This window comes from Paramisgurnus dabryanus, chromosome 13 (genome assembly GCF_030506205.2).
Source record: "Paramisgurnus dabryanus chromosome 13, PD_genome_1.1, whole genome shotgun sequence".
NCBI classification, from domain to species: domain Eukaryota; kingdom Metazoa; phylum Chordata; class Actinopteri; order Cypriniformes; family Cobitidae; genus Paramisgurnus; species Paramisgurnus dabryanus.
Genome location: NC_133349.1, coordinates 15100765 through 15115045, shown reverse-complemented (window position 1 = coordinate 15115045; position 14281 = coordinate 15100765). Strand labels below are relative to the sequence as shown.

The window sequence follows — 14281 nt, the reverse complement described above, 5'->3', positions numbered from 1 at the left end:
CAAATCATCAATTTAATTTTATTTTTTAATTTGGCCGGAATGATGCTTCATCACGTTAAAAATGAAAATGAAATAATGTTTTAATTTTTATTTTAGCATTTAATTTTCAAATTTGGGACATATTTTGCAATTTTATTTTTATTTTATAATTTAATTAATTATTTTATAATTTAATTAATTAATTTAAAAAAGACCAAAAAAACATTCCATAGTACTGATGTGATGACCAGTTATAGTTTTAGTGCTAGTAAACCTATTTAGAGGTGCAGATAAATTCAGGACATATTTTATTAAGAGTATTATAAGGTGGTCCGCGAAAATTCTTGATTACAAATAGTGGTCCACACACACAAAAAGTTTGAAAACCCCTGTTCTAACAAACCTGTAAAAAAAATGTTGTCCTGCTGAACACAAATATATCTTCTTTTGTGTTCAGCAAAACAAAGAAATGTATACAGGTTTGGAACAACTTGAGGGTGAGGAAATGATGACAAAATTGTGTGGAATGTCATTTTGCTTTGTCTTTCATAACACATTATTATTTGTAACTTCTACAGTGTGTTGTAGTTATGTGTATGCTTAAATACAAATGTATATTTTAATGATACTATTGTGTGTTTTTCAGAGAGGGAGCAGAATATAATGGTACCAGTATCTCCAGTAGAGAGGGACTCGTGGGGGGCAATCGGAGGCATCGTGGTGCTGGTGATTCTGGTGGTGCTTTTATTGGCTGTTTTATTGCTGTATCGTCGGAGACAGCAAGACAAACAGAGCAACACACCTGTCGTTTCGTTCTCCTCGACCCGTACTGTCAGTTCAGAGTATGCTGTGCCAGGTATGTGCTACAGAGACTAGTGGTTTATTCAAAAAGTATTTTTTTTAGTAGTTAATTGTTTTCTACATAAAATTATCATACATAATGTAAAGAACATTGATATGTGCAAAAGTCTAAGGCTACCACCACCAGACTTGTTGTTTTAGAAGTTTTAATGTCCATCCATGTTTATTTTTCAATGTATTTTATTAAGACATAATCAGATTATGAGACTTTAGCCTGGCTCACAGACGGGTTCACAATAGTACACTGATAAATATTTATCTTATATTTTGATATTTTTGTAGATATACCACTCAGCTACCATCACTATTACTCAAACCCAAGTTACCACACGCTGTCTCAGAGCAGACCTCCACTGCCCCACATCCCCAACAACCAGGACCGAGCCATCAAGGTGTGTGATACTGTTGTTAGTTTCAGAGCATACTACCTTTATTATTTCTGAAGTATTTCTAAGTGTGCTTATTCAAGGAATAGTTATATTGTTTTTCCACGTAAGAAAAGTAAACAGTCAGTGACTGCCTATAATCAATAGACCCTGAAGTGTGTCTGTGTCTGTATGAAGATTTAGCACCCCATTAAACAGAAAGATCTTCCCATGTCTCTCATACTTTGGTAGAACACCAACAACCAGCTGTTCTGCAGTCTGAAAAACAGAGAGAGAGAAAGGAGAGGGCTGTTTGGAGCTGACACAAATGCAACTCTTCCTCCAGGATGGAAACACCAGGAGCCTCCAAAAGATCCAGGTAATGACTCAAAATTTCATCGGACGAACTCTTGATTTCTTAGTAATGTCCCTTACTGTGCAGTTGAAATATGGTCTTGATCGGTTTGCAGGGGCTTTTGGGATTGATCGGAGTTACAGCTATAGCGCAACTATTGGGAAGCGCTACAACAAAGGTAAAATTTGCTTTGATATGATTGAAAATGTGTGTCTCTCTCTGTGAAACCCAGCTAAAGTCTTTTTTTCCTACAAAAATCATCCTAAAGAACATTCTGTGAAAATATAACTTTGATATCCTTCATGCTAAAGACTGAAATGAATGTGAAATCAATGATTGAAATCAAACTTTGATACTCCTAATTTCAAAATTAAATCATGAGACTTTAGCCTGGATTTCACAGACTGTTTCACATATGAAGAGTTTGGTTCCAAAACTCAATAAATTCATTTTGATTAATTTCGGTAAAAAAAAATTTCTATACTAAGAAAGTGACAAGATGAAAACCACTATTTTCTGTTTCAAACTTTCACATAGCATCTTTAGGTTATAATAACAAAAAATTCAAATCCATAATTACATTTTCAAATATTTATTATAAAAATCTATTTTTTCTCGCAAAATGCAATAAATCTATTAAATGTGCATTCATCTTTGCCATGTTTTATTCATTTAGTTGACTAGTCGTATACACTGATTAAATGAACATTAATGACATTAATCAAAACACTTACTTTGTCATATTAAGAACACTGACATTGTTGCTGTCATCCTTGGGACGTTGTTGCTGAACTTTTTTGACAGCGATCAGCAGTTTTGGTCCTGCTCGATTTTCATTGACTTTGAGTAAAATAATGGAGTTGGGGTCAGTGTGTTAGCATGACAGAAGCTTGATGCTGTCGTTGGAGAACAAGCAACAGCGGGCATTTTTCATTCGCCAGAGAGCCTCTCACGTAAATTATTCGATTTTGATGGCTTACGTTTCTTCCCCACCACAGGTTTATCAATGCCATCAAAAGTATTATTTTATTTTTGTTTGTTTGTTGATCACGAAGTACAAAGTGGATGAGGAAAACTAGGATTCTGTGTGTACTCAACGTGCCGCCATTGTTGTTTACAGTGTGTGGAATGGTGCGCTGTGATTTGTTAAGAGGATTTATTGCATTCTGCAGAGAAGGAGGACTGCCGTTTATTACGTTTTGGAAAAAAGGGGGAAAAAAGTTTTGGAAGCAAACTCTTCATATATCGTCTTATTAAGTTGTATGTAATACCGTTTGTGGTTACAGAGCTGAAAGATTCATGCGTGGCAGTAAGCAGCAGCTCTCTAAACAGTGAGAACCCATACGCCACCATCAAAGATCTACCCGGCCTGCCACCATGTCCACCAGAGAGCAGCTACATGGAGATGAAGTCTGCGGTGCCCCGCGAGCGATCCTACACTGAAATCAGATCACCTGCCGTGACCTCTTCTTCTCCAGTTTACAGAGGTAGTTTTACTGCACTTATCAAAAGAAATATGATCTAATATTACTGTCTAGCATCAGTCATTTTACACATTCAGTAAACATACAATCAATATGGGGTTTCATGCATCACATGTATCATGGTTCAGTATTTATTTACTTTATTTCAGAGCACTGTTCTATTGGCAACGTTCCGGAACAAGAGCCTCAGAATCACTATGATCTGCCGATCAACAGCCACATTCCCGGGCATTACGATCTGCCCCCTGTGCGGAGACCACCCTCTCCATCACCACGGAGACTGCCCCATTGATCTCCTTACACTTTAGTGTTTACAAACTTTGCTGCTTCTGAAAATTCACTGCCAAAAAATGCCAGTTTACAAAGTGGATAATCCATGCATTGATGGTTGGGAGCAAAGACTGTCACCACAGCTGCACAACACTGCCATCTATTGGACGCCATTGAATGTTAATGGAACAGAATGCCTCTTCTTAAAGGAAATGAACCCAGCACAAAGCTGTTTTTCCACCTGTAAATATTTTATGTTTTTTTTAAACACAGACAAGAAGGAACTTACATACAGACGAAAGAGCTTTTGACAATTTGCTGGATATTGTGTCACACATACTGTGTTGTATAAATCACGCTGCCATTTCAGTGTGTTTTGCTCAGAAACACACCTGGCAATTTTAGTACTTGACTGATGGGCAAAACCCTTTATGAGCTTAATCTTGCACATGTTTCTATATGGAGATAGTTGCTCATTGCCTGTCACTTAGTGGCCATATTTAAATATTCTTTGTGTGAAATATACACATAAAATTGCCAAAGATATACAAGGAATGTTCAAATGAAAGATTATGCCATTTATTTTAAATAGGAAGAATCTGTGCTTTGATGGGTAAAATGCTACATATCGGTTTTTAATCTGGTAATCAGGGTTGTAAATGACAATATCACTTTATCAGTTAGAGAACAGGCTTCATATGAGATTGTAAATTTGAAAGCACATAAAAGATTGCTTTGAATGTCAGTTGAATTCAACAATAAAATCTGTATATAGTGTAAATAAAAATGTTTTCATGCACAATGTGTACATGAATTATCCTTGTCAGTCAGGTATTAACTAAAACACTTAGGGGCAGTTTCACGGAGAGGGATTAGGTCTTAGCTATATTAGGATATTTAAGTAGTTTTTACAAACATACCTTACAAAATAACAATACTGGTGTGCATCTTCTTGAGACAAAACAATGGTACTGATATATGTTAAAGGCGACAGCGAATTAAAACCCATTTTTACCTTGTCTTTGTTGAATAATGGTAGTCTACCCGCATTCAAGAACATACAAAAATTGCTAGACATGCTAAACATCTCAGTCTCATAGAAATTCCTCTTTTAGAAATGTCAGCCAGAAAACGGCCCAATCTGAAAAACTGATGCTTATGACAGCACAGGCATCTCCCAGCCCCTCCACTTTAAAATAATTGGCTACATTTTTTGAGTGGCAGCAAAGTCAGCCAATCATTAATGAGATTGCAAGTTAAGCCAGTAGGGGGAGCCAAATAGGTGCAAAACCACTTGTTTAAAATCCCCCACCCTAATAGAGCTATCTGAGAGAGGTTTTTAGGAAGCTTCAAATGGCGCTTTTCCATTGCATAGTACCCCACGGTTTGGTTTAGTTTGGGTCGGGTCAGCTTACTTTTGGGAGCTTTTCCATTGGGTGCAGTACGTTTTACCCGATACTTTTTTTCGTACCACCTCGGTTGGGGTTCCAAGCGACCCGAGCTGATACCAAACGTGACGCGAAAACACAGTAGATCACTGATTGGTCAATCGTCACCGTAAAGATTAGCTTTACCTTTAGTGCTAGCTTGCGCTGAAACATTTTGTCATCTGTGCTCTGCTTTAAGTTCCCAAACTCCCTTTTAGCGATGAAAATCATCCACTGGTTGAGAATCAGGGACAGTTTTTTCCAAACTTGCAGTTTGTGGCGGAACATTCGCGACGAGCACGTCAGTATCAATGCAAATTCAAAGAGGCTCAGCGGAGTGTGTCAACTACTGACGCCACGGGTGTTTAAACCGAAACTGTCAAGAGAGATAGAGGTAACCTTAATTATAAACGCGTTGTGCAAACATCTATTTGTGGTGGCCAATTTTAATTTTGTGGCGGACTGATAAATAAATAAATGGGAATGTACAAGGATGCTCTCACTTGTATGATATCACAGCAGTATGCAGCGCAAATATAACGACACGCCTATAATCCCTCCCACTGCGAAGTGATACCAAACTCGATGGAAAAGCTAACCACGCCAAAGTGAGGTGAGCTGACCCGACCCAAACTAAACTAAACCGTGGGGTATTATGCAATGGAAAAGCGCCATAAGGCATTACAGACCCAAACAAATTTTTTTTGTCTACATGTCACATCACAGAACAAGGATAAATACCCCGTTCAATCATTCTATGTCACCTTTAAGATATGTCAATGCAAGATGTTTTTAAATAAAGGCAGCTCAAACATGCATTTTAGTCTGGGACTAGGATAAGCCCTGTCCAGAAAATCACCTCTTAAGGTTTTCCTATAATACAATTCAAATCAAAACTCAAAACTTTTTTTGCTAATGCAGCACACATTTGCCTACAGAAACCAATTTACATACAATCCCACATCAAAGTATTTCATTGTAGTCAGGTTTCTCATTAAAGCTCATTCATTCTTCGCTTTAGTAAAACAAGTTTCACCAGAACAGTTAACTTTTTACAGTTAACTAATTAAACATGAAAACCCTTGAGGAAACAAAGATGTAAATCACCTGTAAACAAAGCACATGTTTGCAAAACAATGCAGCATCCACATTGCCTACAGGGATGTATCCTTATCTGTTTAACGGCAATATAATGAGATGATCATTGTCACATGAGCTTTTAAGCAATGACTGCAGGAAAAATGCAATCAAATAAACATTTTGAATGGAAAAAAGCATGTTAGGAAGCAGTTTAAAAAGTCAGAATGGCTTTATTTAAATGCATCATATTAAGGCACAGTTTGAAACAAGGCTCTTGAAATAATGTTTTACATCAATTCTGATATCTTCACACAAGTAAATTAGATTTAAAGACTATGAAAAGCAAGCAACAAAAATGTCATGCCTTGCAGTCGGTTTTAACTTCTTTTTTTTTTTTGTTGACAAAAACCTTCATGACTTTAGCCAATGACAAAATAAAAACATTAAAAATACAGAAAACAAAAATAAAAACAAAACAAAAACATCTTTTGGTGTCATGATCTTATACTGTATTATTTAAATCTTTGTTTCATGATGAAAACGTATACTAACAGAAAATGATTAACACATTAGTGTTAATTAAACATTCAAATTCTTTTCATAGGATATTTAGTCAAATTTAAAGATTTCAAACAAACAGATTTCTTATTATAAACAACAAAGACATGCCTTATTACACTAATATAATAATACCAATAGCTGTTTAAAGCAGAAATACAAAACCGCAAGTCCTAAGTATATATGTAGAAAAAATAGAACGATACTATCCCATATTTTCCATTAAATATCCAAAGCTCTGCAATGCAATTCAATAAAGTAATATATGTACTGTAATATGCCAGCAAAATCCAGTCCTCTGTCTGGGGAGCCGCGTTTAGCTTCACTGAATATCTGTTTAATACATTACTGATCTTTTCATAACCAATTAATCACGTTTAAACTTAATTCTCAGTGCAAAACCCCTTTATGGTGAATTATGTCTCTGCGCTGGTAAAAATAACTCTCATTACTGGAGTCTTACAGCTGTCCAGGTGAGGAACTGGAATATTTACTGTAAGAGAGGAGTGACGGGAATATCAACACGCAGCCCATAGATATACTTAAAAAAAAAATTATTTAGTGTAAATGCGTATCTGATCTTTAACAAAACTTAAAACATAGCAAATACCACCGAAAAAATGAAGGGTAAGGTTAAACCAGGGAATGACGGTGGCCATTTTGCATATTTCAATATTCTGCCTCTAGGGCCCCAAACAAAAACGAATCGCTCGTAAACTAGCAACATTTGTAACGGTTCCTTACAACATCGTTTTCTTTTCTCTGCAAGTTAATTTTACAACAACAAAAGTCAGCTTTTGTTTAAAAAAATGCAGGCAACTTCACAATTACAAACAGTTTTCTTATTAGACGCTTTAAAGTTCAAGTCTTTCAGAAACTTCTTAAGACAGCATATTTTGCAGTCTAATAGGGGTTTGTAACAACTTCCCCTACAAATCAAAAAAACACAGTACCAATTTAAATGTGCAACTTTATAGCACTTTTGCATCCAGACCATCTAAATATAAGTTTTATAACCTAAAGTCTCACCATAACAAAACTCTGACATGAGATTCAGCTCTATTGTAAATTTGTGAGCACTTGCTACTGCCGTTCATAATTGATAACAGTGCGTCTTTGGTGTTGTCATCTAAATATGTTTCCCTTTAACAAGTGTGCATAAAAACTGCAAGAGGTAGCACAGAAATACCATAAAACAAACTTTTACACAAGAGTCTGGGATGGTCAATAATATAAAGTAAAGTGGAACCAGATAACCAGCCTGCGGTAAGAGTTTTGTTAGAGTTTTGATACAACAAACATCGTGGAGAAGGTTTGTTAACTGTGCGTGTTGCATTATGACAGCATTCCCGTGTAGAGTTTATGGTGCGAGTGTGAAATGCTCCGTTCGCCTCTCTACCTGAGTACAGTATGGTGAAGCTACTGCCATCATGCAAATCTATTAAGAGTATGTTGGAGAGAATATTATACAGCTACAGCATATAAGTTACTATGAAGCCTTTTGCCATACCAAAGCCAAAATCTACCCCGCAGATTATGAAATATAAAATAAGAAAGGTACAAAAAATAGCATGTCATAAGAAGAACAATAATCCAATAAGGAATTAGCAAGGAATGAATTATTCCTGCCTTGTTAATGGAGAGATGTCCACAGCTGTCTACATAATAGAGCAGCTCTCTAGTTTGGGCCCAGCCTAAGAGAGTGAGAAAGAGAAAATTAATGTTACAAAATTTTATATTAAAATAAAAAAATAAAATTTTTTTACACAAGACTTACAATTAAGTAAAAAGTAGGGCTGAGCATAGATTAATCTAGATTAATCTCATACAAAATAAAAGTAATTTTTTGCATAATATATGAGCTTGTGATCTGTGTAAATATTATGTATATTTAAACACACACATACATATATATACACATTTAAGAAATGTTTTATTTAAATATTGTTTTTTTATTTATATATAATTTAGAATATATAAAAATATAAATAAATATATATACACATGTAAATGTTTCTTAAATACATACATGAATGTGTGTGTATTTAAATATACATAATAATTACACACAGCACAAACTCATATTATGCAAAAAATTACTTTTATTTTGTGTGAGATTAATCTAGATAAATCTATGCCCAGCTCTAGTAAAACGTTTAATGAAATCTAACAAAAAAATTTAAAAAGTGGCTTAAAAGTCAATATATTGTATGTTACTGTATGCGTTTGTTATGTCTACTCATCTGACACAATGTGACTTCTTTACATTTTATTAATTTGCCTTTCAATGCAAAAAATAATTCATGCATTTCTCTGATTAGTTGATTTAATCTACACATTATGCAATAGATGTCATAATAAATTGATGTCATAAGTCATCACAAACCTGTCTGGGTTTGTCGTTGCCCACAATAAAGTGTGAGGGCGACACAAAGCTGTCGGGCAGCCCTCCTCCGCTGCTGAACGAGCGGGATGCACTCGAAACTCCAGAGCTGGTCGTCATGCAACTGGTGTTTTTGTCCGACGGCTGTCCGCATGAGCCGCAGACCACCGTACGACTGCGCAGGTTATACTCACTTTCTCCGCATGTGCTGTGGGCGGCCTGCAGGGGACGACAGCGAGTGAAAAACAAGGAAACCAACTAAGACTCAGAATGGTAGTGGATCTTAATATAGACAAAGTGCTTCTCAGTTCATTTTAGTACTATGATTCACTGCAGGGAAACTCACATGCGAACCTTACACACAAACTACAAAGATGGTTAAAGAAAGAAGATGTTCTTTATGACTTAAGTGCTTATGTGACACCAGATACTTTATACTGATACGTCTAAAGATGTCAAATCTATCTAGAATTGTATCTATCATTTTACAACCAATGAGATGCATATATACCATATCATCATCTTCATCATCCTGGAAAAGGGTACGAGTCACCTTCCTCATAGCCATTTCCTGAAGAAACACAAATAAAAAGGGAGCAAATGAGTCACTTTTGCTTTAGTCTTAAATTGCCAGACTTTTGACTTAAGCATAAGGTGTGGTCCACAGCAGCTTTTTCTGTCCAGGCACCGCCCGTTTAGGAAGTGTCTGACCGGGCATTTAGTGTTCAGGGTGTGTTAAAGGAAAAACACCACTGTTTTTCAATATTTTACTATGTTCTTACTTCTTACCTCAACTTACCTAAAGTAATACATCCCTATCTTTTTTCAATGCATGCACTTAAAACAGCATGTCATGAATGTGTAAGCATTTAGCCTAGCCCCATTCATTCCTTAGGATCCAAACAGGGATGAATTTAGTAGCCACCAAACACTTCCATGTTTTCCCTATTTAAAGACTGGTACATGAGTAGATACACAAGTACCGGTAAGTATGGTGGCACAAAATAAAATGTGGCAATTTTTTAAGAGGATAAAAAATGAGAACTATATTGTATGGCGGAAGAGCACTTAGTTTGCACTTCAACATGGGGCGCAGTAAAATTTACGGAAGTTTGACCTAGAGGGGGAGTGGTCAGGATTGATGCGGTTACTGCGCACCGAGGTTGAAATGCTGCAAACTAAGTGCCCTTCCGCCATACAATATAGTTCTCATTTTTATCCGCCACGTTTGATTTTGTGCCACCATACTTACTTGTGTAACTACTCATGTAACAGTCTTAAAATAGGAAAACATGGAAGTGTTTGGGGGCTTCTAAATTCATCCCTGTTTAGATCCTAAGAAATGAATGGGGCAACACTAAATGCTAACACATTCAGAACACGCTGTACAAAGATTAAGTGCACGCATTGAAAAAGATAGGTATGTATTAATTCGTCTAAGTTGAGGTAAGAACATGTGTGGCTCTCTCTTACACCCGGCGCAATGCAGTGCAATGCGCGACGCAAGTGTCTTTTGCTAGTTTCAACCCGGCGCAATGATCATTTTCACGTTTAGCGCCACATTGTTTAAATAGCAAATGCATTTGCGCCCCCTTTTGCGCCCATGGGCGTTCTGGTCTGAAAACTAGGTGTGTTCAGGCGCATTGTTGGCGCGTTGCTATTTTGAGGCAACTAAAATAGACTAGGCCATTGACCAACTAAAACCTGGTCTAAAGTCTAAAGTCAATGGCGCAATATGTTTTATGTTATTTAAAGAGCGCATTAGTAAAATGTGCCTAAACGGGACGACAACGCGGGTTTGCTTAACACATACATGAATGTGCAGCAGCACAAAAACGCTTTTAAATATGAAAGATTAAAGGATTGAATGTAAAAGATTATTATTGAGTCTCTTGGACATAAATGCGGACTAATTATGAGACGTTAGAAGACAAAAAGAGCTGCTTCACCTGCAGCCTGATAAGTAAATAAATGCTTTGCTTTAAACAAATGCATCTGTTTTTAAATGTTTTTTTAAAAAGCTACCTCACGGATTTATTGTATATGATGACCTGTGGATATGGTGAGATGAGAAACATTTTTAAGTAATGCTTAAAAAAAACTGACGCTGTCCAAGTGCTGAACCTTGCGGAGAGCCGTTTGTAAATTCTTTATCTCCTGTTTGTTACAAATAAAGTATTTTTAGAGTACAAACCTTTTCTTACATACTTGTAAATTATTTTTTGATGATATTGGATAGCCATACGTTTAAAGCAATTAAAAGCCTGCTTTTTTACTTCCATGACTAAAAGAAAACGGGTTCTAAAGGTTTTAATAAAAATAAAAAAAATTCAATACAAGTGAAAAACCACACAATTATTTAACATTAATCTTAAACTGGGGATCTTCTTCCTCCGCTTAGTTTTTCAGTTTACAAAGTCCGTCATCTAAATAGGGATTACGCACAGCGCCAGAGCAACTGGCTTTTAAAGGGGATGCGAGCTGAGACTCTCATTGGTTTATTTCACGTTACGCCCAAAATACTCCCATTACTCAAAAAAAAATAAGGACCAACCTTTTTCGACCATGCGCTCGTCGCACAAACCATTTTTCCCGTCGTTAAATTAGCAAAAGTGGGTTTGGACACGCCCATTTAGACGTTGCGCTGTGCGCTTTAGACAATGCGCTTAGATCGTTAAAATAGGGCCCGTGGTGTTTTCCTTTAAACCCACTACTTTTAAGTCCTTTTAACAAAGTCTTAGACCAGGTCCTATTACATCTACTTAAAAGGGGGAAGACTGATATCTTAAAAAAGTCAAAATCAGAAAAACAATTTCCAACCAACAATTAAACCTGATATCAACAGTACCATAAATTATGGTTGTTAAAGAGACAGTTCACCCAAAAATAAAAAATCTGGTCATCATTTACTCTTATGTTGTTACAAATCTGTATAAATGTCTTTGCTCTGATGAACACTTTTTATTAAAAGGCAGGATTTTAGTTGCTGGAGTGGCCATATTGAGCTTTGCATTGTTCCACATTCATTGTAACAGTATTGTGATATCTTGTTAATTTCTATAATCTTTGGATAATCTTAAACTGAGACCAGAAATACATTTAACATGATCTCACCTCTCCACTGGCACTGATCAGGGTGGTCTGAAACAGATCTCCACTGCCCCACGAGTTCTGGGTCTTCCACACCAGGTCAGACGGGGGGTTGTGGGATGCACCAGCTCCTGCGGCCCAAATCTGGTAACAGGTTGGGACACTAAGTTACCGCAGGAATTTATACAATAGAAGACAAATGTTACAAATTAAAATGAATACGCACGGTGACAGTCTGGCCCGCCTTCAGGGTAAATTTTGGTGGGAACTTGTAGATAATGGGACTTCCAGAACCAATCTGCCTCTTCACCTGCCAGTGTCCCAAATTTTGATCCTGGGTAAAAAATAAAGGAATGCAATTAATAACAATTAAGGAATTAACTGTTAAAATTATTTGCTTTAATTGTTCATTTACACTTACACATTTGCCAAGGCATTCAAGATATGTAATGGGAATAAATCCCTGTGTTTCAATTGGTAAAGCATTGCTTAACACTGCAAAGGTTTTCTTTTCTCACCTGGTCAGATTTGTTACTAAGGCGGACATATTTTCCCTCCATGTCCACTTCGTCCACAGTCACGCGGCCACTGGCGGAGGCCTGCTGGGAGACGCGTGTACGTGTGACGGTTCCGCCGACCACGCTAGAGGCATCGCTGTCGTTATCGTTCAGTCGCCGTTTCTTCGCACTGCCGGATGCGGTGCGAGTGGTGCTGCTCTGTACCACACGTGCGTGAGTACCAGAACCAGAGGTGCGGGACACAGTTACACTGCGTGTAGGAGGAGGACTTGGAGAGAGACGCAGCCTTGACAAAAACCACATCAGAGATTTGTAAGTAAGCATATGAAGTTGTACATGTAATGTACATTATTTTAGGACCAGGTGCGCATTGAGTGACTTCTCTCACCTCTCCTCCTCGCCCTCCAGAAGCTTCCGGTAGGCACTGATCTCCATGTCTAGTGCAAGTTTGATGTCCAAGAGTTCCTGGTACTCGTCCAGCTGTTGCTGCATGCGTTGTCTCATTTCAGCCATCTCTTTCTCCTTGTCATCCAGGCGACGGCGCAAGATCTCCCTCTCTCTGGACAGACCCTCCTCCAGCTCGCGGATCTTCGCATCACGAGCGGCCAACTAACAATTACAGGAAAAGGAATTTCTAAGCAACGCTTGCCTTTAAGCACTGCAATAAACATTTGAAGCACACGCACGTGTGTGTACCTGTTTCTGCAGTTGACTGAGCTGAGAGGTCATGCTCTCCAGCCTCATACGGCTTTGCTGCAGTTCCTCATGGGCGGCACCCACCAAATGACTGTTCCTGTCTGCGGACTGGCGAGCATTCTCAAGCTGCAAACATAAAACAGCATGACATTTAAGTATTGCATATGCTTTCATATCCTAAATCTCTGACAAATGCTCCTGGAACTAGATCACTCCGCAATTATGTATAAAGGGCGGACAGGTTAATCCAAAGTGCCTCCGGGAGATCATAAAGCAGCGTACCATTAAAGTTAATCCAGCACATTCATCGGCTCATACATTGATGGTTGTGTTACCTTAGCGTTGTAGGTCTTCTCGATCTCCTCTTTGTAGATACGAAGCTGCTCTTCATGCTGGATGCGGAGTTCAGTCAAAGCCTCGGCCAGTTTACTCTCAAACTCCTGTGGAGAGCCGCTGTCGATTTCCACCATACGCGACTCATGCCTGCGTTTAGACTCACGGATCTCCTGTATAAAAACATCTTTTACATTAGGTCTACACTGATATATGGGATACTATCTGTGTAAACATTGCATACTTAAAGGGATAGTTCACCCCAAAGGAAAATGTGGTCATCACTCATGTTGTTACAAACCTACTTTGTTCTAATGAACATAAAAGAAGATATTTTGAGGAATGTTTGTAACCAAACCGATCATGAGCCCCATTGACTTACATAGTAAAAAAGTCAGTGAGGCTCCTGATAATTTTGGTCACAAACATTTTTCAAAATATTTTCCTTCATGTTTATCAGAACAAAGAAATTTACATAGGTTTATAACAATACGAGAGTGAGTAAATTATGATTTTGGGTGAACTATCCGTGCAAAAAATGTAAGTGTAAAAATTAGGTGTGCGAGACCTCTTTATAAATGTTCTTCTGGAATTCCAGTTCCTCTTTCAAGGTTTGGATTCGGTTCTCAGCATCCACACGCCTCAGCATTTCATCCTGTAGTTGCTTCTTAGCATCATTCAGATTTCCCTCCAGCTGTAACGCACATTTACATTCATTTATTAAAGTTCAACACACACTTAAACAACAACAACACTTGTCTTTATATTTTATTAATATTCAGGGTTCCCACACCTTAGTTAACTTCAAATTCAAGGACTTTCAAGGTCCAATACCATCAATTCAAGGACTAAATGTGGGGACACATTTCAAGTAAAAGCAAG

General features: G+C 37.5%; 2 protein-coding genes across 4 annotated transcripts in view; one reads left to right on the top strand and one right to left on the bottom strand.

Moving 5' to 3' along the window:
* Positions 1–6271, top strand: part of pear1 (platelet endothelial aggregation receptor 1) — a 54309-nt gene extending 48038 nt beyond the window's left edge. For both annotated transcript variants that reach the window (XM_065298213.2, XM_065298212.2), the window contains exons 19-24: positions 626–835; positions 1123–1232; positions 1458–1584; positions 1676–1738; positions 2847–3047; positions 3194–6271. In XM_065298213.2, coding sequence (XP_065154285.1) covers positions 626–835; positions 1123–1232; positions 1458–1584; positions 1676–1738; positions 2847–3047; positions 3194–3336 — 854 coding nt within the window. In that variant the 3' untranslated portion in view covers positions 3337–6271. The remainder of the gene's footprint in view (positions 1–625; positions 836–1122; positions 1233–1457; positions 1585–1675; positions 1739–2846; positions 3048–3193) is intronic.
* Positions 6032–14281, bottom strand: part of lmna (lamin A) — a 28639-nt gene continuing 20389 nt past the window's right edge. For both annotated transcript variants that reach the window (XM_065245406.2, XM_065245407.2), the window contains 10 exons: positions 13968–14093; positions 13402–13572; positions 13067–13192; positions 12759–12979; positions 12371–12656; positions 12079–12186; positions 11877–11996; positions 9274–9333; positions 8766–8981; positions 6032–8073 (listed from right to left, as the gene is read on the bottom strand). In XM_065245406.2, the coding sequence (XP_065101478.1) occupies positions 8038–8073; positions 8766–8981; positions 9274–9333; positions 11877–11996; positions 12079–12186; positions 12371–12656; positions 12759–12979; positions 13067–13192; positions 13402–13572; positions 13968–14093 (1470 nt within the window). In that variant the 3' untranslated portion in view covers positions 6032–8037. The remainder of the gene's footprint in view (positions 8074–8765; positions 8982–9273; positions 9334–11876; positions 11997–12078; positions 12187–12370; positions 12657–12758; positions 12980–13066; positions 13193–13401; positions 13573–13967; positions 14094–14281) is intronic.